Genomic DNA, 23,859 nt, shown 5'->3' on the forward strand with positions numbered 1-23,859 from the left:
AAATGAAATCATGCCTGTAAAAATACATTGAGTTTGGGGCAGCTAGGTGGCACGGTGGATAAAGCACCAGCCCTGGATTCAGGAGGACCTGAGTTCAAATCTGGCCTCAGACACTTGACACTTACTAACTGTGTGACCCTGGGCAAGTCACTTGACCCCAATTGCCTCACCAAAAAAAAAAAATACATTGAGTTTGAAGGAAAGTTCCTGAACCAGTGGAGGGAGACCCCTGTTATTGCTGCTGCTTATGGGAAGTAGCCTCCTCTTTTGGGCCCAAGCAACACTTCCTGTTTTTGGCTATTCTCTCTGAAATTTGAATGGGGCATTGTGCTGACAGCTGTTCTCTGCTTGCCCCTTTGCTCAGTTGTATATCCAGGTCTTCCTGAAGAAGGATGATTCGGTGGGCTACCGGGCTCTGGTGCAAACAGATGACCACTTACTGCTCTTTCTTCAGCAGCTGGGTGAGTAGGGCCCTCTCAGGACCTGATGTAATGATAGGGTGCCACCTAGCAGCCTTTGGGCCCAGCTGCCTTCGTTTTTATCTTGACATTGACAGAACCTTAGATTCTCTGGGCTGGTGGAGATTTCAGAGCCATGGAGTCTGATGCCTCTGTGGGTGGCATTCTCCTTTTGTGTCTGCTCGACGACCTCCTGTGACGGAGCCCAGTGGCCCTGGAGGGAACCCATTCTATTCCAGCATATCTCTAATCATGAGGAGGCTTTTCCTTGCACTGAGCCAAAATCTGCCCAAACCTAGAAACCTCTAATTTTGCCCTTGGGGACTGAGCACAGAACAAAGCTTGGCCCTCTTCCTCCTGATCACCCTTTACCTGTTTTCCTCTCGACTTTCTTTCCTCTGGGCTGACCGTCCCATTTGTTGGCCTGGGCCTTGGACTCCAGGAGAACTTGGGGAAGTCTAGAGGATCCGGTAGTTCCCTCAAGGTTACACAGCCCTGCCCCTTGGAGCTCCTTGCTAGACCATTCTTTCTGGACCACAGGCTACAGTGATTGTGGGCCCTGGAGCAGGGCTTTTCTTGGTGAATGAGAGGAGAGGAGGGTTCTTCTTATTGACTTGGATCTTTCGCCAGCTGGAAAGATGCTGCTCTGGAGCCGAGAGGAGTCACTGGCACAAGTAGTCAGCTTGGAGATGGTGGACCTGCCCCTGACCGGGGCCCAGGCCGAGCTGGAAGGAGAGTTCGGCAAGAAGGCAGGTGAGGAGTATGTTATCCTCCTGGCATGGGAGGACCTGGAAGAGAGGGTCTCGACTTTGCTCTGTTGGACTCTAAGGGAGTTGGTCATTTAGGCCAAGAAAGCCAGTTGCCCATTTGTGCATCGTCATTTTCCTAGATCCAGAGCTAGGTGTCTCATTGTTCTTGGCCAAGGAGGCTTGGCTGTGGCCATGCCTTTATATCTCTGTCTTCTGCCTCATTCACTGGAGGGGGAGGTGGTGGTGAGTGCATTTCAGCTGGACTCCAGTCCCGCTCCCCACAGAAGCCAATGCCAAGAGTCTAAGATGACCAGGGTGTTTAGCTCTTGCCTTCCTCTGAGGGCTCCAGGAGGCTCTGGACCTCTGGAGCCATCCCCCTCCCACCCCTTATAGTGCTTGGGGTCCAGACTGACCTTGACCCTGCTCCCCTTCCTGCCCCCTGCCCCCCCACCCCCCATTGTTGTACCTTAAGGGTTAATTCACCTTCCCTCTTTGTTTCCGCCTCCTGGATCCAGCCATTCAAGGTAAAGTCTGCTCTCAGCTGCTCTCTTGCCTTTTGCCTGCTCACATGGCTAGCTCTCTTTGGCAGCTTGTCCTCATCTGGGATTATTATTGGGGGACCCCAAACCCTGCCATTACAGAGTGGACAGAATAGCCTTACACTGCTTGCTGTGCTTGGGACTCGTCCCTTTGCCAACCACTTCTGTTTTCCCTGAGCTGAGAGGGAAGCACGAGCGCCAGCTGTGTAGATGGGGCTGTTGGGTGGGTCCTCCAGTCGAGTCTGAGGATGTGCTGAAGGCCAGTCTCAGTGATAACCGGGTAGTGAAGCCCTCTGGGAAAAAGTGGGAGCAATGGGTGAAGGGGGATGGAGGCAGGAAGAGGCAAGGCTTCATGGTGAGGAAAAGAATTCTGGCACAGCGAAAGTCTCCCACCGGTAGTGGTGAACTGAGAATGAAATGGGGGAGCTGTTAACCACGTGGCTCAGAGCCTGCCTGGCTGATCCTCTGTCCCTCAGCCTGCCCCTCTCCAAATTCCTGCCAGAGGCTGTTTGCATCAGACACTAGAGCTGCAGGTGGAGCTGGTAGCCTGGTGTGGGAATGACTTAAGCATCCCCAAACGGCCTCGCTGTTCTCCCATGGGCTGGGCCCCAGATTCATTACATTTTCCTTGACTCCAGATGGCCTTCTGGGAATGTTCTTGAAGCGCTTGTCCTCCCAGCTCATCCTGCTGCAGGCCTGGACAGCCCACCTCTGGAAAATGTTTTATGATGCCCGGAAGCCTCGAAGTCAGATCAAGAACGAGATCAATATTGACAACCTGGCTAGGGATGAGTTCAATCTCCAGAAGATGGTGGTGATGGTGACAGCCTCAGGCAAGGTGAGGAGAGCAGGGGCAGAGAGCTTCTCAGCAGTTTTATGTGCCCACTGAGTTTAGGGCACTGTGGTAGGAGTTGGGGAAAAATTTTTTTTTTTAATTAATAAAGTTTTTTATTTTTTTCCCATTACATGTAAAGATAGTTCTCAACTTTTGTTTATACAAGCTTTCCAATTTCAGATTTTTCTCCCTCCCTCCCCTCCCCCCCCTCCCCTAGACAGCAGGTAATCTGATAAAGGTTTTATATATATATATATATATACATACATACATACACACACACATAATAACATTAAACATATTTCTGAATTAGTCATGTTATAAGAGAAAAATCAGAGCAATGATGAAAAACCTCAAAATAGAAAAACGAGCACCAAAAACAAAAGAAATAGTATGGTTCATTCAGCATCTATACTCCACAGTTGTTTTTTTTTTCCTGGATTTGGAGATCCTCTTCTATCATGAGTTCCCTGGAGGAGTTGGGGAAAATTAAAAACAACTTGGGTAAAATAAGGTTCTTACCATCCTGAGGTGTAAAGTCAGGTCTGAGGGCCTATGAGACAAGCACAGATGGTAGCAACACACAATATCACACACTCTAGAGAGTTGTCCAGGGAAGTGCTCTGGGAGGTCCAAAGGGGAAGGCTCTGCCTGCCCTGGGGAAATCTGGGAAGGGTGCCTGGAAGAGGCAACATTTCAGTGAGGCTTTGCAGGAGGGACAGGAATTCAGTGGGGCAAGATGGAGAGGGAGGGAGCCTTCGGCTGGATTGTTGTACTCCTGTTAGCCAGGCGACTATGCTTTTCCTTCAGCTCTTCGGCATCGAGAGCAGCTCAGGCACCATCCTATGGAAGCAGTACTTGCCAAATATCAATCCTGACTCCTCCTTCAAGCTCATGGTGCAGAGAACCACAGCTCACTTTCCCCACCCTCCACAGTGCATTCTGCTTGTGAAGGACAAGGTGAAGCCGCTTCTCTGGGCTCCTGGGGGGGTGCGTCCCTTTCGGCCTTAGGCCTTTGTCATGAAGTGATTCAGGGGCAGAATCTCGGTTTGCTCTAGCTACATATTATAGTATTGGGACTATTTAAGGATATACCTAGGGAAGGGCTTGTGGCTTAATGGGTCTGGTGTCCAGGATCACGGGTGGGACCAGAGCTCCAGGGCTGCTTCATGGAGGTGAGAGGATTTGGCTAAGGCTCCTTAGCTAGTCAGTGACAGAATCAGGATTTGAACCCAAGCTCTCTGGCTTCAGGGCCAGCACTGTTTGTTCTGTCCCTGCTCCTTCCTATCATGTACCAGCTCTTTGACGTTATAAACTTTAACGTGCATTCTGAGCCTCTGGCTGGAATAATGCCATAGACTTTTAATTTTGTCAATATTGGGAACTTCTGGTATGGAAACTCCCTCCACAGATGCAAAGCAGCATCTTTCTGTCATTTGTTTGTCAAGTGGCTTGGGTCACTGAGGTTAAAGGAGGACATGACACACAGCTCTAGGTCAGAAACAAGGACTTCTTGATCCCAAGGCTGGCCCTTTCCTGACCACTCCACATTGCCATATAGTGTTGCTTTTTTAGGAGGAGGACTATAGCCTAGCAGAAAGAACACTGAGTTGGAGGTTAGAAGCCTTGGGGTCAAGTCTGGGCTCCAACATGTGACCTTGGATAAATTAGTTGGCCTCTCTGCATCTCTTTCCTTATTTGTAAAATGCAGATAATAAACCTCATAGAGTTGTGAAGAAAGTGCTTTGTAATTCTTAAAACCCAGTGGAATGATGAGGGTTTATTATGGGGGACAGACTTGCCTCTTTCCCAGGAGTATAAGCATGTGCTTTGTGGGCACAAACATGTATTCCCTCTGGGGGCTGATGGACCATTTTCTTTGCCTATTGGGCAACAGAACCTGAAGCTCTTGAGGGGCTGTCTTTCTGGTGCAAAATAGCTTCCTGTGGATGTGCCTCAGGGCCTCATGGGGAGCAGGAGTGGGCAGTGGAAGCTGCAGCTTCTGGAAAAGCTGTCCTGGGATCAGGGGTGGGGGAGTGGGGGGAAAAGGCTCAGAAATGGCTCCTGAGGAGCAGGCATGGACAGTGGAAGCTGCAGTTTCCCTCTTCAAGTAGATTCTGACAAATTTGGTGTCCTGTTTTAGCCAACAGGAAGCAGTTCTCTGTATGTCTTCAACCCCATTTTTGGGAAGTGGAGCCAGGTGGCTCCTCCCGTGCTGAAGCGGCCCGTCTTGCAAGCCTTGCTTCTGCCTATCATGGACCAAGACTACGCCAAGGCATTACTGCTGATCGATGATGAGTATAAGGTACCTTGTGGCCAGTCAAGGCCCCGGAGGCCTGGTCTCTGTGTTGGCCTGCACGCCCAGCTCATCCCAGGTTACATGATAGCTCGGTTTCTTTATTTATAAAATTAGACTGAGGGCTATTGCACCTTTCCTCAGAAATAGTTTTGTTGGTGTGATATTGTTACCCCTGTAACCTTATGTGTTATTCCTTTTTTTTATTATAAGTTTATTAAATATCAGTAAAATAGCCAAATAAAAATTCAAATACTGGAAACTCAGAATAACTTACAATTTGTTTTTTTAGTAATATTAACTTTATAACAAAATTACTACAAAATCACTTTCTTGCTTCTGCATCCCTTTTTTTTTTCTTTAATGTATTTATCTTTTTCTTTTTTTTTTCTTTTTGTGGGGCAGTGAGGGTTAAGCGACTTACCCAGGTTCCCACAGCTAGTAAGTATCAAGTCTTTGAGGCCAGATTTGAACTCAGGTCCTCCTGAATCCAGGGTAAGGCTTTATCCACTGTGCCACCTAGCTGCCCCCTCTTTAATGTATTTATCAACCCTCTTGCCCTCATTTTGTTGTTTTTTAAAATATTTTTTATCATTGTTTATACTATTTAATTAGCTGTAGTCGCCATCTGTGGCTGTTCGCATTGCATCACTTCATCTAAGTCTTTATACATTTCATTCTTTTTTTTTTTTTTTTTTGCAGGGGCAGTGAGGGTTGAGTGACTTGCCCAGGGTCACACAGCTAGGAAGTGTCAAGTGTCTGAGGCCAGATTTGAATTCAGGTCCTCCTGAAGGGCTGGTACTTGATCCACTGCACCACCTAGCTTCCCCCCTACATTTCATTCCCTTTTTTTTTTTTTTTTTTGGTGAGGCAATTGAGGTTAAGTGACTTGCCCAGGGTCACACAGCTAGTAAGTGTTAAGTGTCTGAGGCCGGATTTGAACTCAGGTACTCCTGACTCCAGGACCGATGCTCTATCCACTGAGCCACCTAGCTGCCCCCCTACATTTCATTCTTTGTTTGTTTTTTTGTTTTTTGTTTTTTTTCCTACATTTCATTCTTAATGAATAAAGGCATCCCTTATGGGAAGAGGAGAATGAACCCTAGGGAAATGAATGTAGAGATTGCTGACCTTTTCCCTTTCCTTATTGCTCTGACTTTCCCCTACTCTGTTCCACACAGGTCACAGCTTTCCCGGCCAGCCGTAATGTCCTGCGTCAGTTACAAGAGATGGCGCCTTCCATCTTCTTCTATCTTGTAGATTCGGAACGGGGCCGACTGTCTGGATTCAGGCTGCGCAAGGTAGGAAGGAGCCTGAGTCTTGTGCGATTTTATGTTTGTTTGTCAACAGTTTTGACAGGCTGAGATGGAAGCCAGGTTAACCCGTGATTTTTAAAGTCAAAGCACCATCAGCCTGGGCCAGAATTTAGAGTCTCTCTCAATAACTCCTTCCCTGTCATTCTTTAGAGTGGCACAATAATTATATATAGCTTTGCCACCTTTATCAAATTGCATTAAATCTTAGAATTGAGTTGTGAGAATATAGCCTGTTCCAGTGGCCATCAATCTTCCTAAAGAAAGCACTGTCTACAGATTTTTAGTGGGCTTGTACAAACATTTTGGGTTGAAAATTGGGAACTAAGAATTTAAAAAATAAAGCTCATCCCATATTTTTAAACTCGTAAAGACTTAAGCTCATCGATTTTTTTTTAATCATACAAGCATTTTATTCTTTTCCAGTTACTTGTAAAAATAATTTTTGACATTTGTTTTCATAAGATTTTTAATTCCAAATTTTTCTTCCACCCTCCTTTCCCTCTCCCCTCCCCAAGACATAAAACAACTTGATATAGGCTATATATGTACAATCACATTAAATACATTTCTGCATTAGTCATGTTGTGAAATAAGAATCAGAGCAAAAGGGAAAAACCTCGAAAAAGAAGAAAAAAATAACAAAAAAGTAGAAAAAGCATGGTTCAGTCTGCATTCAGAATCCACAGTTCTTTTTTTCTAGATGTGGAGAACATTTTCCATCATGAGTTCTTTGGAATTGTCTTGGGTCATTGTACTGCTGAGAAGAAGCTCACTGATTTTTAAAAATCCTTTTTTGAGCTCTTGTAATGAGGCATTTTATCATATTTTGTATTAAAATGGCTAATGTGACTTTAAAGAAGTAACTCCTTCCCTGCTGCCCAGGAAAGTAGTGGTCTATTGTGTTCTGCCTAGAACACTAGGAAGAGAACACTGTCTACCCACCATGAGGAGAGTGTAGGCTTTGAGGTGTCGTTTTATGCCCATTTAAAAAAATGATCATAAGCTTAACAGTTAGCATAATCAAAATAAAGATTATGACTCCAAATAATTACATAATTGTGATTTACTTGTTTTTATAAAAAAAGATCTGAACTTTAAAAAAATTAATGACAATAATAATTTATTTTTGCTGAACTTAAATTTAAAAGATTTGATTTCTAATATTTGCAGTTGTACTAATTGTGTGGGACTGTAGACAAGTCTCTTAACTTCCAAGCCTCAGTTTCCTTTTCTTTAAAACAGCGAATACTTGGACTACTTCTCTCAGTGGTCATTGTTGGAAAGTGCTTAGAAAACCTTAAAAGTATTACATAAGGGGCGTCTAGGTGGCGCAGTGGATAAAGCACCGGCCCTGGATTCAGGAGAGTTCAAATCCGGCCTCAGACACTTGACACTTACTAGCTGTGTGACCCTGGGCAAGTCACTTAATCCCCATTGCCCCGCAAAAAAAAAAAAAAAAGTATTACATAATTGCAATATTTTTATCATCCTTTGTGTTGCTTCCTTTTTTCTTTTCTCTGCGTAGAAAGTTCTTTTTAAACATAGCCAGTGTTGTTCTGTTGTTCTTCTAATGTTGCTTCCTCTGCATTACTTAATATATCTTTCCAAGTTTCTTTATATTCTTTGTCATTTTAAACAAAGTAGTAACATTCTCCTACATGGGTTTTTTCCTACAATGTACTCTACTATTTCCCCATCTGGGTGAATAGGTCATTACGGTGTGCTGCTCTTACAAAGTAACTACAAGAACTTCTGCCCAGCTAGAGAGAGGCTGGAGATCACTGGGTTATTTTATTTATTGGGTTATTTTTAGGAGTGGACTTAGACTTTTCCTGGTGCCCTGTATTCTTTATCCTGTTCTTTTTTTCAATTTTTACAAACGTATCAACCTCTTTAACAAATACAAATAGGGAGTAAATCTCAAAACTTTAAAATCCAAACAGGTTTTATGAGAAACCTAGTGTGATCAAATTCTAACAAAATAATTACAGTACTAAAAGCCCTCTGTCCAGTCTTTTCCTTGTTTTGCTGAACTTCTTTCGTTTCTTTTTTTCTTTTTTATAAGTTTTTGCACATTCACTTGTATTCCAATTTTTCATTTACTGCATTTTAATCAGTTGTTCCCTAATTATTGGCCGCCAGCTGCTTTGTCCTTCCTAGACCCTTTTGTGAATAGCTGTAGCAAACATTTGTGAGACTCCCAAGTAATGCCAGCTGAGGGGGGTAGTTTGTGGCTCTGAAACAACTAAGCTTACAGGTGTATGTGGAAAACAGACCCAAGGCCTTGGCCTCATTAGTGCAGGACTGGACTGAACTGAGCCAACAGCTGCTGCAGTAGAACTGTGAGAGCAGAAGTGTGTCTGATCCTTGTCTTTAAGCCCCACTGAGAATGGCACAGCCCTTCCGGGAGTACTTGACTACCTATTAATAGTGAGCAGGGCAGCTTAGGAACTGGCTTGCTGAAAAAAATGGGTAACTTTCATCCTGATGTGAAAAGCACAGTATTCTTTCTTCAGAGTGGGTAAAGAGAAGCCTGAGACCCTAGCGGATGAAATGTCAGCAGTGGATAAGACACTCGAGTGTTAGTGAAACGTAATGGAGGAATGGTAAATTGGATATAGGTGAGCTCAAATTTGGCACAGTAAGGCAGACATAGCCTGCCGGGAGTTCTGGGATGGACCCCTTCCTCCGATGCTATGTGACCCAGGTGGGTGACCTGACCTCTCTGAACTTCAGGGCCCCAAACCATACATGGGGCTCATAGTCACCCATCTCTGTCACTTCGGGTCACTGTGTGGAGCAGTTGAGCTCATAATGAAGATGAGATACTTTATCAACTTTAGAGTGTCGTATAATGATGTCATTGTTACTAATACTTTGGAATTTTGAGATTATTATACAGGACTGTAAAAGATGGCATGCTCTAGGAGAATGGGCACTCAGGTAAGAGACAGAAGACCTGGGTTCAATCCCAGCTCTGTTCTTTTTGACCTTTGGGCAAGTTGCTGAGCCTCTCTGGGCCTCACTTTCTTCATCTGTAAAGTGAGAGGGTTGGACAGGTGAAATGTCCACTTTCAGCCCTCTGGTCCTGTTTGTCCTGATTCACGTCCACCAGCACTTACTAGACGTCAGGCACTGGGCCAGGGACACAAGGCCAAGGCAAAACGACTACTTCCTGGCCTGGAGAAGTTCATGTTCTCTCTTAGTACCAGCAGCGGCAGCAGCAGCAACAGGTTCAGTGATCCAGGCTACGTGAATATTGGATTGAGGCAAGACAGAGAGTAGAGAACAAGTCAATAATCCATCTCCAATTCCTTCTTAGTGGTACACCATGTCCCACAAAGAGAGTTGGTGACATAGTGGACAGAGCACTGGGCCTGGAGTCAGGAGAAGCTGAGTGCAAATATTGCCTCAGACACTTACTAGCTGTGTGATCCTGGGCAAGTCCTTTGACCTTCATTTGCCTCAATTTCCTCAACTGTAAAATGGGGCTAGTAATAACACCTACCTCCTGGGGTTGTAGAAAGGGCCAAATGAGATCATATTCCTGAAGCACTTAGAACAGTGCCTGGCACATCATCGGTGCTATTATCAATGCTTATTCCATTCCCCTTTGATCATATCCCATGGTCTTGTCCCTCTTTTTGGTAGTGCTGTTCTCTTGGGATGTTTGGATGAGCTCTTTTGCCTTTCTAGGAAGATTCTGGAATAAAACAATCTAGGTTGTCATTATTATATGTTTATAGAACATGGACTTGCCTGACTTGGAGAGTCCTTTGAGCTTTGATTCTAAGACATGGCTTCTGTCTAATGCAAAGCTCCTTAAACTGTGGGTTGTGACCCCTTATGGGAACGCAGAATTGAATGTGGGCGTCAGGTCGCAAAAAATCTGGCAACAGTAGAAGGTGATGTATTCCTATTTTATATACCTCCATGCTCGGGGTCATGTAGAAGTTTCTTGGGCGAAAAGAGGTCATGAGCAGGAAAGGTCTAAATCAAGTTCTGAACTTTGTGTTCTGGCTCCCTTTGGCAGATGGACAGAGCCTATAGACCCCTTCTCAGAAGAATGTTTTGGAATGCATAAAATAAAATATCTAGGATTCAATAGGAAACCAATTATATTGAGATACTTATGTCATTTTTTTTCCCATCCAAGTTCACAAACCCCAGGTTAAGAACCCCTGGTCTAAAGGCACTTAGGGTCTGATAGTAAATGATGGTTTTCATTTGTGTGGGGTAGCAGATAAGAGTGCAAGACTTCAAGTCAGAGACCTGGGTTTGAATCTTGCCTCAAGCTCTTACAAGCTGGGTGATCTTCAATAAGTCAATCTCCCAGAGCCTCAGTTGCCTCATCTACAAAATGGGGATGACTTTACTACTTACCTGAACGGGTTGTTGTGTCAGAAGCAAACTTTAAAGCATTATATAAATGTGCTGTTAGGCTATTAAATGATGATTCAGTGAGAATTTTCTCTTATTTGGGGAATTCTTTGAATTGCTGCCTGCTTTTCCTAGCACAAACATCTACCATCATAAGCCATAGTGACTTCCACAGTGGCCTTTCTTCTGGCAACACTCTGTTTCTCAGAGGTACCGTGTCTATTCATGGGCCTTCTGGTTGCTAAAAACTAACTGTCCCTTGTTCCTGCCTCAGGATTTGACAACAGAGCTAAGCTGGGAGCTGACCATCCCACCAGAGGTACAGAGAATAGTGATGGTGAAGGGCAAGCGGACCAGCGAGCATGTGCACTCCCAGGGCCGAGTGATGGGCGACCGCAGTGTGCTCTACAAGGTATTCTTTTTTTTTTTTTTTTGGGTGATTTAATCATTTTTTTAACAAGGCCAGCAGGTTATTAATAAAAGGATGGTCATTTAGCCTTCTCTCTCAGACCAAGGACACCCATAGTTTTTATATCCTTGAAACAGTAGCTGGTCAATAGGGCCCAAGAATTAACTCTTGCACAGAAAGATTGTCTCCACTCAGATCACCCCTAGCCTTGGGCTATAAATTCAGAGAATATATCTCCTCTTCAGTGGGGGGAGGGGAGTGACCCCCAGACCTCCAGGGAGGAGCCCTCTGCTATCTAAACAAAAGGATTTGTCTCCACTCAAGTTTGAGTAGAACACAATGGGTTTCCCCATTCTAGATTAATTTCACAAGCTTCTCTTCTTGATGTTGCAGATGTTGCTTGGCCAGTACATCTCCATGCTTGTGCTCCAGTACTTTGACTAGTGGGGAGGACAGGAGGTCAGAGGCCCTTGTGCTATGTCCTCTGCACACATCAAAGCCATGCGATCTTGGATGCATGTTTCTGCACTTAAGTCCCCTTCTGATGCCCCCTTAAGGCGTTGGGGATAGCTCTCAGAATTTGGAGGCTATTTGGAGGCTATGCTGGTAGGACAGAAACCATGATAACTAACTACTGTCTGTGCAAGGACCAGCCTGGCTAAGTTCAGAGACACTCATAATCAGAGAGTTGGCCGCCAAGGGACTCTGTTTTTGTCTACACAACTCACAAAGATTCCCTATTAAGTACAGAAGGGTTGTGTTCTGTCTCAGTGTAAGGAAGGGAGTACCTATGAGATCTCTGAAGGCATGCTGTTGAGTTGGATGTGTAAAGAATTAATTGTTATTTGAGGTTTTTATGACTCCCATCTTTTGGCTAGAATTTTTTTTTCAGTGAGGCAATTAGGGTTAAGTGACTTGCCCAGGGTCACACAGCTAGTAAGTGTTAAGTGTCTGAGGCTGGATTTGAACTCAGGTACTCCCAACTCCAGGGCCAGTGTTCTATCCACTGTGCCACTTAGCTGCTACCTTTGGCTAGAATTAAAAAAAAAAAGCTCGGCGCACGCACTGGCCTCTGGGGCTCCGCAAATGGCATGGTGCTCCACCCACTGGTTGTAGCCATTGCCATGGTGCTGGCACCTCACGTCATCACCACTCGCTGATGCCTACATGGGCCTGGCAAAATTATAATGATTGGAAGCCTAGTGAGGGCAGTCATGTGACTGTCAGAGCAGCCAGCCAATTGGCTGGGGGCTGTGTGTGATTAGCCTGGGGTCTGCTGGGAAGGAGGGAGGAGATTCACTATTCTAGCTGGAAGCTGGAAGGTGACAGGACGCTGCTGTGTATTCTCAGCTGATTCCTCAGCGGTTGTGTTGTTGAGGTTGTATAATTTCCCTTTCCCCATTTTATTTCCTTTCCCATGATCCTATTGATTCTGTTTGTGTTTTTTTAAGTTCGTTCTTGTTAAATAAATCCTGCTCTGTTTTGAGGGAGGCTGTTGGTCTCCTTCCTTGCCCCAATATTGCAGCGAGCTGCTTAGCTAACACTCCCCAATTAAAAATTGGTCCCCACAGATGGCAGCTTCTAGATGATCAGAGATTGGAGAGAAGCAAGGATGCCTAGCACCGGGCACTAGGATTAAGACCAAGGGACTACAGCTATTTTCTTTGGTCATCTTTCAAAATGATAACTTGCTTCCATCTGCTGTCTATGATCGTTGAGGTTTATGGAAACCCAAGGGCACTGTGAAGGCCTAGTTGAGTGCTATCTTTGATTATCAAAAGTGATGAACAGCTTCAATAATTGTAGTGTTAGCTTTATCTTAGTGTGGTATTGGTGATCTGTGGAAACTATTTCGGAATCAGGACCCCTCATCCCCATCTGCCTTTTATAACAAAGGAATGGGAAGGGTCTTCAGCTTACTTCAGCATCAAGATTGTTGGTCCCATAATGATGTGACATAAGCCTTTTCTGTTCTCCCCTCTCATATAGAGCTTGAACCCCAATCTGCTGGCTGTGGTGACAGAGAGCACAGACTTGCACCATGAACGCACCTTTATTGGTATCTACCTCATCGATGGTGTCACAGGGCGCATCATCCATTCCTCAGTACAGAAGAAAGCCAAAGGACCTGTCCATCTTGTGCATTCAGAAAACTGGGTGGTGGTAAGGAATGACCTGCATGCTGGGCATTTCCCCATACTGCAGCTGAGCCTGGGGTTGGAGAGGGGACTCTTGGATCCAGGCTGTTGTGGAAGTGGGAGGCAGACCTTCCTGGCTTCAGGGATGAGTCAGTGCCCCTCTTTCCCTCTCAAAGTCCAGTGATTCACTTAGCTGATTGTTTTGTGGTTACCTTTAAATCAAGCTCCTTCCTAGTGAAGAACCTTTTCCTAGCTGTTGTGGAGGGCCTGGGTTAGCTGGGAGCACTTGTATTTCTAGCATTCTTGACAGTGGGGGCACTGTGTTTTTTTCCTGTCCCTCTGATCTCTATTTTTAGCAGGGCACCATATTTTTCAACCTTCTTTGACCAGTTGGATTAATCAGCAGCCTTGGAACAGACTAACATACCCCTCACATCACAAGCCGTTTCTTCCTTTTCCTGTAGTATCAATATTGGAACACCAAGGCACGCCGCAATGAGTTCACAGTGCTGGAGCTGTACGAAGGGACAGAGCAGTATAATGCCACGGCCTTCAGCTCCCTGGACCGCCCACAGCTGCCCCAGGTCCTCCAGCAATCATACATCTTCCCCTCATCCATCAGTGCCATGGAGGCCACAATCACAGAGCGTGGTATCACCAGTCGCCATCTACTCAGTGAGTGTCTTGGGAGGGCCCCTGGTGGAACTTGGTTTCCTTTTATGGGAATAAACAGAGGCCAGAATAAACTATCCATTGCCTGCAGAATTCAGTCTAGGCCAGAGGAGTGGGGAAGGAGTGAAAGGCAGCTGTAGTATAAAGGAAAGATTCCTGCATTTGGAGTCGGGGCCTAGATTGGAATTTTTGTTTTACTTTTTTCTCTCTACTCAGTCTTCACATTTGTAAAGTAGAGATAACACCACCTGCTTGTTTTCCCTCATAGGTAGGGCTTAAGGGAGATGGTAAAGTGTTTTTTTGTTTGTTTGTTTTTTGGTGAGGAAGTTGGGGTTAAGTGACTTGCCCAGGGTCACACAGCTAGTAAGTGTCAAGTGTCTGAGGTCGGATTTGAACTCAGGTACTCCTGAATCCAGGGCCGGTGCTCTATCCATTGCGCTGTCTAACTGCCCCCATAAAGGGTGTTTTTTAAACTTAAAAAATTAAAAAAAATTTACTTTTAACGTTCGTTTTTTTTTTTGGAGGAGGGGGCAGGGCAATGAGGGTTGAGTGACTTGCCCAGGGTCACACAGCTAGTAAGTGTCAAGTGTCTGAGGCTGGATTTGAACTTAGGTTCTCCTGAATCCAGGGCTGGTGCTTTATCCACTGCTCCACCTAGCGGCCCCAACGTTCATTTTTTTTTTTTTTAGTGAGGCAATTGGGGTTAAGTGACTTGCCCAGGGTCACACAGCCAGCAAGTGTTAAGTGTCTGAGGCTGGATTTGAATTCAGGTACTCCCGACTCCACGGCTGGTGCTCCATCCACTGCGCCATCCAGCTGCCCCTCCAACGTTCATTTTTAAAAATTTAGATTTTCAAATTCTTTCCCTCCAGCACCAACCCTCCCCCCACATTGTGAAGGCAAGCAATATATCAGTTATATATGTGAAGTCATGCAAAACATATTTCCCTATTACCTATGTTGCCCCAAACAAAACAAACAAAAATAAAGTAAGTGAAAAAAGTATGCTTCAACCTGCGCTCAAATTCCATCAGTTTTTTCTTTGAAGGTAGAGAGCATTTGTCATCTTGGGTCCTTTGGAATTGTCTTGGATCATTGTCTTGATCAGATTAGCTAAGTCATTGACAAACTGTCATCATACAGGATTGCTATTAGTGTGTACAGTGTTCTGGTTCTGCCCACTTTACTTTGCATCAGCTCATATAAGGTTTTTCTAAGACCATCCCTTTTATCTTTTCTTACAGCACAATAGTATGCTATCAAAATCACATACCTTAACTTGTTCAGCCATTCCCCATTTAATGAGCGTCTTTTCAGTTTCCAATTCTTTGCCACCACAAAAAGAGCTGCTATAAATATTTATGTATATTTCGTGTCCTTTTCCTTTTTCTGTGATCTCTCTGGGATATAGACCTAATAGTGGTATTGCTGAGTCAAAGGGTACTCACAGTTTTTATAGCCCTGTGAACAACATCATTCCCAGTTCTCCAAATTGATTGGAGCAGTTCACAACTGGCATACTACTTTGCAAATTATAAAGCATTATATATATGTTAATTGCAGTTATTAGGGAAGACTTTCTTGCATCAGAGAAAGAACCTAAGGCTAGCTTTGTGGCCCACAGAAGCTGGTCAGCTCTCTTCCTTTTCCCTTTCATTTAAAATGAAGTAGTGGGCAGCTTGGTGGCGCAGTGGATAGAGCACTGGCCCTGGAGTCAGGAGTACCTGAGTTCAAATCTGGCCTCAGACACTTAACACTTAACTGGCTGTGTGACCCTGGGCAAGTCACTTAACCCCAATCGCCTCACTTAATAAATAAATAAATAAAATGAAGTAGTTTGCCTCTGGAATCTTGAGTTTCCCTTCAGTTCACAGGATTGACTCCAGATGAAATCAACATTGGCTTAGCCCATCCTTGTGGGCTACTGAAAATAGGTAGAGCCTTTGACCTCAGCAAATAGGGTGATCACAAACCAAAGTCCAGAGAGTTCATACAAGTTTTTGAAGGGGTGTCACAGGACAAAAGGTTAGATTTATGCTGTCTAGCCACAGGGGGCAGAAGTAGAAGCAGGGGGTTGAAGTTGCAGAAAGGTAGATTTTTGCTTCGTTACAGAAATAGTTTTTTAAGAGAGCTGTCCAAAAGTGAAATGGGTTTCCTGTCAGTTAACCTTCAAGTGGAAGTTGAATGACCTTTTGTTTCCCAGTTTAATTTGCACCATATGTTCTCTGAGGTCCTTTCCAACCCTGAGATTATATAATTCTAGGGTTAGGGCCCAAAATGGTTTAAGCTGGGTCAGCATGCTAAATTTGGGACCTTGGGTTTGGAGAAAGGAATTGCCTGTTGTTTTATTCTGGACATATGAGAAGGAAGTGATGTTAATCACATCTCTTCAGCCGAAATCCTTACTTTTTCTGAGCCTTGTTCATGAGATGGATGCAGATGAAAGGTTTTGGGCTGTGCATGACCATTGGTACTTGTACTTGCTCATACCCTTTCAGGGACATGTGGGGTTCTACCTCTCTGGATTGTTGGTTGGTTGTTGTCCTTTGTTCTTGAATAGGATCAAGATGACATCATTATGTTAGTCAAGTTACAGTGTGTCCAACTGGCTGATCAGACCTGTATGAGCTTGGAATGCTCTACTACCAGTCGGGCACAAAGGAATCAGGCAGGGGAAGGGCAGAAGGTGACAGGAATCCAGGTGCTTTCTGGACTTTTCTCTTCAGCAGGACTTTTTTTCCTGCAGTTCACATTACTCCCTGTTCATTAGGATTTCTTCGTCCTTAAATGAGTTTCTCAGCAAACTGTGATGGATTCCCCTTGGGAAGCTCTGTAATTGGACCTACGCTTGAGCTGTCAACATACTCACTCGTTTCATTTGTGTATTTTCTCTTCAGTTGGGCTACCCTCAGGAGCAATACTGTCTCTCCCAAAAGCCCTGCTAGATCCTCGCCGTCCTGAGATCCCAACAGAACAAAGCAGGTGAGACCTAGAAGCCCAGGGGACCCTTTATTGAGAGCCCTGATTTGCAAGCAGACTTTAGTAGAAATCTCTTATACTTAGGCAGGTCACTGATGGTCACTGAAATTGGTCAGCAGTAAAACTGCACTTCCATGCTATTTCTGCTATATCTTTTCACATTCACCCCAGATTCTGCTCATCCAGGGAGAAGAGAAGCAGGAAATACTAAAACTAGGGTGTTTACAGGATTTTTTTTTTTTAAGGAAGGATGACTATAGGGAGAATGGAGATTCAAGATAGAGAAAAAATGGTATGCTGTGATTTTCAGGTGAAAAGATGGGGCTGGGGAGTATTTCAGAGGGAAAAAAGGTAAGGAGGATAGTAGTTCTATAACTCCCATTTCCATAAACAGATTTTTCAATAAAAGCTCTGAGGTAAGTAGTGATAGTATTATTCCCTGGTGACAGATGAGCAAACCATGGCCCAGAGAGATGAATTAACTTGTCCTGAATCTCACACACAGCTAAGAAGTATCAGTCATGATTTAAACATATGTTTTTCCTTCTGTAAATCTAGCATTCATTCTGTTTTATCATGCTGGCTACCCCAGGGTTACTTGTGTAAGATTTTCTTCACTTTAGATAACATAATATTATTCCTCTAGCCAGCTGCTGTTGATTTTTATTTATTTTTCTGCCCTGGCAGAACTGAATATTATTTCCCAGACTGCTCATTTCCCTCAGATCTGTGTAAACATTTTTTAAAAGCTTGCTTATTATCTGAAGCATCTCATTGCAATAGAAAGGATTTAGCATTAGGAGACATAGGTTCAAATTCTGGCTCACCTGTTTAGCTGTGTACTCTTGGGCAAGTCACACTAACACTCTCAGTGTCTCAGTTTCTTCATCTGTAAAATGGGAATAGAAAAGTGCCCCTTATTTCAAAGGGTTATTTGAAGAAAGTTTGGAATAAATCTCAGACATGTTCCTTAAAAATGAAATTGTATGTGGTTGGTGCTGTGGGTGCAATGATGAGACTTGATAGTCTAACAGCCTTGAGGATGAGGACCAGGTCTAATGGAGAGGGAGAATATGATGGCGGAAGAGAGACTTAGATACAAGTTTTCTGGGGAAAGTTTTTTGAGGAGTAAGAGTCAGCCTGGTACCATGGAAAAACTGCTGGATTTGGAGACAGAGCTCTGGTTTGGGGCCCCACCTCTGCCACTACTACCTGTGGGACCTTGGGCAAGTTCTTTAACTTCCCTGGGTCTGTTTTTCCATGTGTAAAATTAGGGGATTGGCCAACTGGCCTCTCAGGTCCTTTCCAGCTCTGAATCTGTGATTCTCTGTAGTTGGGAGTGGAGTGGGATGAGCATAAAGCTTCAGAGATGGCCCCTGAGTTGTTCCTTGATATAGAGAGGAAGAGGGAGTATGTTCTGTGTTTTGGGATGCTCTGTGCAAAAAAGTATAGAGGTGGAAAAAGGGATAAAAGGGTTGGCTACTTGGGCTTTTAAAAAAAAGGGCAGTTTGAGGGAGTAGTGTGAAATCAGGCTGAACAGCTAAGTTTCAGACCCATTGTTGAAGGCCATAAGTACCAGCATGGGTAAGGAGTTTGTATTTTGTCCTGTCGGCAATGGGGCAGCCAAAGGTTTCTGAGGAGAGGGTGGGGTTTGGTCAGACTCATACATAAAGAAGATTATTTTGGTGTAAGGTTGAATTGGAAAGGGAAAAGACCTGGAAATAGGGAGACCAGGGAGAAAGCTATTCTAGTATTTGAGAGTGGAAATGAGTATCCCCACTAGGGTAATAGCAGTGGGAGTGGAGGGGAAGGGGTTGGATGCAGGATCTTTTAGGAGAAGGAGGTGGAATCGACAGGCATTTGGTCACTGAATGGATGGAGGAGATCAGGGTTGGAAAAAGCAGCCTGAAGCTCTGAACCTGGCTGACGCACTCTCTGGTACAATCTTTGGTGCCATCAACAGAAGTGGCTGGGGTGGGGGTGGGAGGGGTGAGGCTGGGGGTGGATTTTAGACGGGAAGATGATGAGTTAAGCTTGAAGAAGAGGTGGGAAAGCCAGGGAGAGCCATCTGGAACAAGGTCTTCAGGGGAGAAAAAAAGGGTGGTGGTTACTCTTGAATGCTTAATGCAAACTAGCCCTAGACTTCATGGTCTTGGGAGAGTAATTTGGATTAGAAGGTTTTCAATGTTCTCCTGACGTTGATGCTTTGCAGGGAGGAGAATTTGATCCCATATTCTCCAGATGTACAGATCCACGCAGAGAGGTTCATTAATTACAATCAGACTATCTCCAGAATGAGAGGCATCTATACCGCTCCTTCTGGCTTGGAGTCCACCTGTCTGGTGAGTACAGCCTGTGTTTTAGGGCTGCTTTGGCAGCAGTTTATTTGCTCTCCATTTTGATTCTGACCCATGTTCCTGGCCCCACTGGGACTGTGAAGATGGAGTGATGCTTCTGCTCTTAACTCAGTTGGGTTCTCTTTGGTTCCCCAGGTTGTGGCATATGGACTAGACATTTACCAAACCCGTGTCTACCCATCCAAACAGTTCGATGTCTTGAAAGATGACTATGACTACGTGTTGATCAGCAGTGTCCTCTTTGGCTTGGTCTTTGCCACCATGATCACAAAGAGACTGGCCCAAGTGAAGCTTCTGAATCGTGCTTGGCGGTAAAGAAAGACATGTCGTGTCCTTAGAAAGAGCATTGAGGAGGGGTGTCATCGTCCAGGGAAATGTGTAGGAAGCTCAGCTCAGCCCAGCCAGGATTCTATCCAAGGAGGTGGTGGATTTCTGTGTCTTAGGAGACGTGACTTGGCATCTCACAGTGGACTTGAGACTTACTACCTGTGCTACTGAACAGCTGGAAAAATCTATGTGGATTTCCCTTCCAGCCCCACCCCCAACAGGCCCTAAACAGGGGTGTTTCCCTCACCCCCATTGTTTCCAAACCCTTTGGGGTTTTTTCTCTTCTTCATGGGATTGGGGTGAGTAGGTGAAGAGTGGGATTAGGGAAGGAATGCTCTAAGGATTAATTTGTTTTTGAGTCAGGCTGGCCAGCATGGTAGATAGAATACTGAATTTGTCAATTCACACCCACCCTCTGACACTTATTTGCTTTGTGACCATGGGTAAGTCACTTCACATTTCTGAGCCTCAGTTTCCTATCTGTAAAATGGGGATGATTATAATACCTCTAGTACCTACCTCACAGGGTTGTTGTGAGGCTCAAATAAGATAATATATGGAAAGTGCTTTGTAAACTTTAGACTACTATGTAAAATTCATTTTTTAATTATTACCAGCTTGACACTCCACTCCCCTCCCCCTCCAAGCTCTCTTGACTTTTTCCACCTTAAAAGTTGAACTGACATATTTTAACTTCAGTTTTAATACCAAACATTGGCACTGAAGGTGCACAGTGAGGGTAGCTTATAGACATTGTTGAGGAACAATTCTAAGTCTTGTCTTCCCTCCTAGCCGCCCAAATTGGGGAAACATCCACAGTATAAACTTAACAAAGTTCCTGATTTCTTTTTTTCTTTAATTTATTGTGGTTTAACCATACATTCTTTCTTTTGCAAAATCAAACAAAAGTAGATATCAGATATGTAGCAGCTCTTCCAAGCTGTATGCTAAGGGACACTTCTTGAAGCCTCTTGAACTATCTGGTACCTGTGATTTCAGAGAAGAAAGGACTCTTGCCCCTTTACAGCTCTCACAGATTTCTTCATCTCCCCCAGAGGATGTTTTAGTCAGCTGGATTACAATTGCTTGTATTTGACATTCTAGGACTTGGGTTTGAATGTTGGCTCTGCTGCTCATTAGCTCTGTAACCTTTGGCAAGTTATCTGCCCCTCTCTGGGCTGCAGTATTCTTAGCTACTAAGTGAGGGGGTGACCCTAAATGATCTCTAAAGGCCCTTCCAGTCCTCAATCCTGTTATCCTAAGTGAAGAATGATGCATGTGTAGAGATCCCATTATTTATTTTCAGTCCTGGCTATAAGATTAATTAGCACTTGGGATAGTAGGTAACTGATTAAGTTTCTCAGATTTTAACATTGTTTATACTGTTCCCATCTGTCTGGCTTCTGAAAAAAGGGGAAGCTGTCACATTATGGAAGCAGACTGATTTCCTGGACTCCTGTGTCCTCAGGCAGCTCACATTGCTGTCTAGGGAAAGGGTTCCAATAATTGTGCACTAGTACTATTGTGAATTTGGGTAGATTTACCTTTAGGCCAAATTTGCTAATACAGCCGTTTGGTGAAAGTGGTGGTACCCTGGACTGGTCTCTGAAATAAAAGTGATTGCTTGCCTAGCCCAGGTATGTGTCTTTCTTTGGTTGGTGAAGGTGTCTTCAATACAATGATACATCTTCCTCATTAACTTAGGAATGCATGTAACAGAAGAAAAGAGATTTCCCTTGAGGAAGTGAAAATCATTATTTAAAACATTTTTTTTGGTGAGGCAATTGGGGTTAAGTGACTTGCGCAAGGTCACACAGCTAGTAAGTGTCAAATGTCTGAGGCCAGATTTGAACTAAGGTCCTCCTGACTCCAGGGCCAGTGCTCTATCCATTGTGCCACCTAGCTGCCCCAGTGAAGACCATTATTAAGAAAAGATGCCAATTGAAACATTTTGAAGCACTGGGTTGGATTCTGTGCATGGAATGTTTAACTCATGTGATGAGAGAAGCAGATCTAACCATATCATTATGGTTTCTTAATAAAAAAAATTCATGTAAATGATTTTTAATGAATGGATTAACACTTGGAAGGAAAATGAGATTAATATGTATCCTCCTTGATCTAAGGTACATTATGTTCAAAGTGAGCTGGTGAGAAATGTGCAGAATTTACTCCTGTGCTGGCATGTGTTTCTTAGGGGAGGAGAAAGAAGAAACCAGGCTTGGGTGACATCTCAAGGAAGTTAGACTTTAGGTTCTTTTTCTAGTGCATTTCATGTGTGAGAAAATAATGGGATTTTGGCAGATGCCCCACCTGAAGATTGATTTGGAATTGATTGAATTGGGTGAGACTGAGAGACTGAGAACCTAAGTGGATTAAATCGAGACCACACCTGGCTGGCCCCTAGTGGAGTGTTCTTAGAGTCCCTGGATTACGACATCAACAGGAGACCACCCTCAACCAATCAGCTTGAAGGACCTCCCCTTCTGGGGAGGGAGACAGGAAGTAGGAAGGTGAGGCTGGCTCCCTGGATCACCCTCTTTTGTTCAGGCAGAAGAACTCTTAGATAGCTAGGTGAAAGCGGTTTTCCCTCTCTCTTTGCTAACCCCTAATATACTTTAATAAATGCTTAAAAGCCTAAACTGTTGCTGAATTTATCAGTAAATCTTAGCTAGTTTATACACACACACACACACACACTGGGGGGGGGCAGGTAAGGACACACATTAGATTTTTTTTTTTTTTGGTGAGGCAATTGGTTGGGGGTTAAGTGACTTGCCCAGGGTCACACAGCTAGTAAGTGTCAAGTATCTGAGGTCGGATTTGAACCCAGGTCCTTCTGAATCCAGGGCCGGTGCTCTATCCACTGCGCCACCTAGCTGCCCCCCACACATTAGATTTTAAACACCACATGTAATACTTAAATTGCTCCACAAGATCCTCTAATCCCAGTGATAGAGTTAACATTTTGAGGCACTCAGATCCAAAACCAATTATCTTGGAGCTGGACCATGTGATAAAATGAACCTTTATGAAAATCTATGATTTCTCCCAGTCTACCAAAATGGTAGCTCTACGATACTTGACCACAAGTCACTAGTCCTTTGATGTTCCAAGATGATGAACTAGTGGCTGTTTGCGACACACTTTCAGTCTCAATGCTCTCCACTCACTTCATAATGTGTTTATGTGGCTCATTCTCTGTCCCTGCCTGCAGACTTCACTATTAGTTCCTCAAATCATTTGTTGCTACGTTCTGATGTTAAAATGACAAAATTGGAAAAATAACTCATACCACAGAAGCAAATTTGGAAATGTTACCCACAGCACGAAGTTGAATATTCCCCATTTTTCTAGCACTTCTTTCCTATATACATGTGCGTTATTTCAAACGATCTGTTTACATTTATGTGCTTCTTAGGTTCCTTATAAAAAGCATTTACCTTTGGGACATTTTCCTTCATTTGCATTTTGTCAAGCCCTCTTCTAGGTCTTTTAAAGCCTTTTTGGTGTCTGAGTGCTAGTAGACAATCTGTTCTCTTTATATCACATTTAAAGGTCTTCTGACATCTGCCAGCATGACATAAATGGAGTTATTAGACCTATTCAGACACATTGTTCAGCAGTTTGGCCCTCGAAAGGTTATTTATCATCTGTGAGCCTCAGTTACCTCTTCAATAAAGTGGGAGGTGTTTATTGTATTACCCACCTCACAGGGTTGTTGTGAGGAAAAGCTGCGAATTGCAAGGCCCTATATAAATGTGAAAGACTGTGAAGTGTATTCATAACCATGTTTTCAAATGTGATGGTATTTTCCAAGTATTACTTAGTTCCTTTGCTAATATGAAAGTAAATGTCCTGTCCCGGATGACACATGGTAGATGTTAGTAAATCTTCATCTTGGTTCCTTTTGTCAGGATTGATAAGCCACCATTTGCAAGTTAGGACTTGATTTCATTTACTAAAATAATATGGAATAATGCCAATAAATGATCTTTTGGTTTTTTGGTTTTTTGTTTTTAAATTGTGGTAAAGCCACCCTGCCCTTGTGTTTTATCACTAAGATGTCAAATATTGTGCACTATTTTCTGTAATAAAAGTACGATGAAGTTGTGAAGATCTTATGAACCTCCTTTGGCCCTTCATTTACTTGTAAGGCTTTTATGTTTTCACTGATATCAGTCCCTCTTTTTTGAATTTCTGTGGCCAAACAATTTCATCTGGTTGTCAATCTTCTGGCAGTGAGCCCCTCAGAACTGAGCTACCCAAATTCTTAGATAATTCAGTCCCTGCTAGCTGGCTGGTGCACCTTTCTCATTTGATAGAGCCTGACCAAGCTTAAGATCTAGCTTAGACCTTGGTTATAAATGCCCTTTGTTGGATGCTGAAAGCACAAATTGAGCC

At 43.9% G+C, this 23,859-nt stretch overlaps 1 protein-coding gene across 3 annotated transcripts in view; it reads left to right on the top strand.

Annotated features, from left to right (window-relative positions):
• The window catches only part of EMC1 (ER membrane protein complex subunit 1), a 33,916-nt gene extending 13,608 nt beyond the window's left edge, over positions 1-20,308 (top strand). For 2 of the 3 annotated variants that reach the window (XM_043990942.1, XM_043990944.1), the window contains exons 12-24: positions 365-461; positions 1,089-1,211; positions 1,723-1,731; positions 2,385-2,584; positions 3,392-3,541; positions 4,725-4,886; positions 6,059-6,178; positions 10,848-10,985; positions 12,972-13,145; positions 13,585-13,795; positions 16,690-16,774; positions 18,984-19,113; positions 19,264-20,308. In XM_043990942.1, coding sequence (XP_043846877.1) covers positions 365-461; positions 1,089-1,211; positions 1,723-1,731; positions 2,385-2,584; positions 3,392-3,541; positions 4,725-4,886; positions 6,059-6,178; positions 10,848-10,985; positions 12,972-13,145; positions 13,585-13,795; positions 16,690-16,774; positions 18,984-19,113; positions 19,264-19,443 — 1,779 coding nt within the window. In that variant the 3' untranslated portion in view covers positions 19,444-20,308. The remainder of the gene's footprint in view (positions 1-364; positions 462-1,088; positions 1,212-1,722; positions 1,732-2,384; positions 2,585-3,391; positions 3,542-4,724; positions 4,887-6,058; positions 6,179-10,847; positions 10,986-12,971; positions 13,146-13,584; positions 13,796-16,689; positions 16,775-18,983; positions 19,114-19,263) is intronic. The other variant, XM_043990943.1, reaches the window with a different exon arrangement.
• Positions 20,309-23,859: the final 3,551 nt, after the last annotated feature.

Source organism: Dromiciops gliroides, chromosome 3 (assembly GCF_019393635.1).
Source record: "Dromiciops gliroides isolate mDroGli1 chromosome 3, mDroGli1.pri, whole genome shotgun sequence".
Classification (NCBI taxonomy): Eukaryota; Metazoa; Chordata; class Mammalia; order Microbiotheria; family Microbiotheriidae; genus Dromiciops; species Dromiciops gliroides.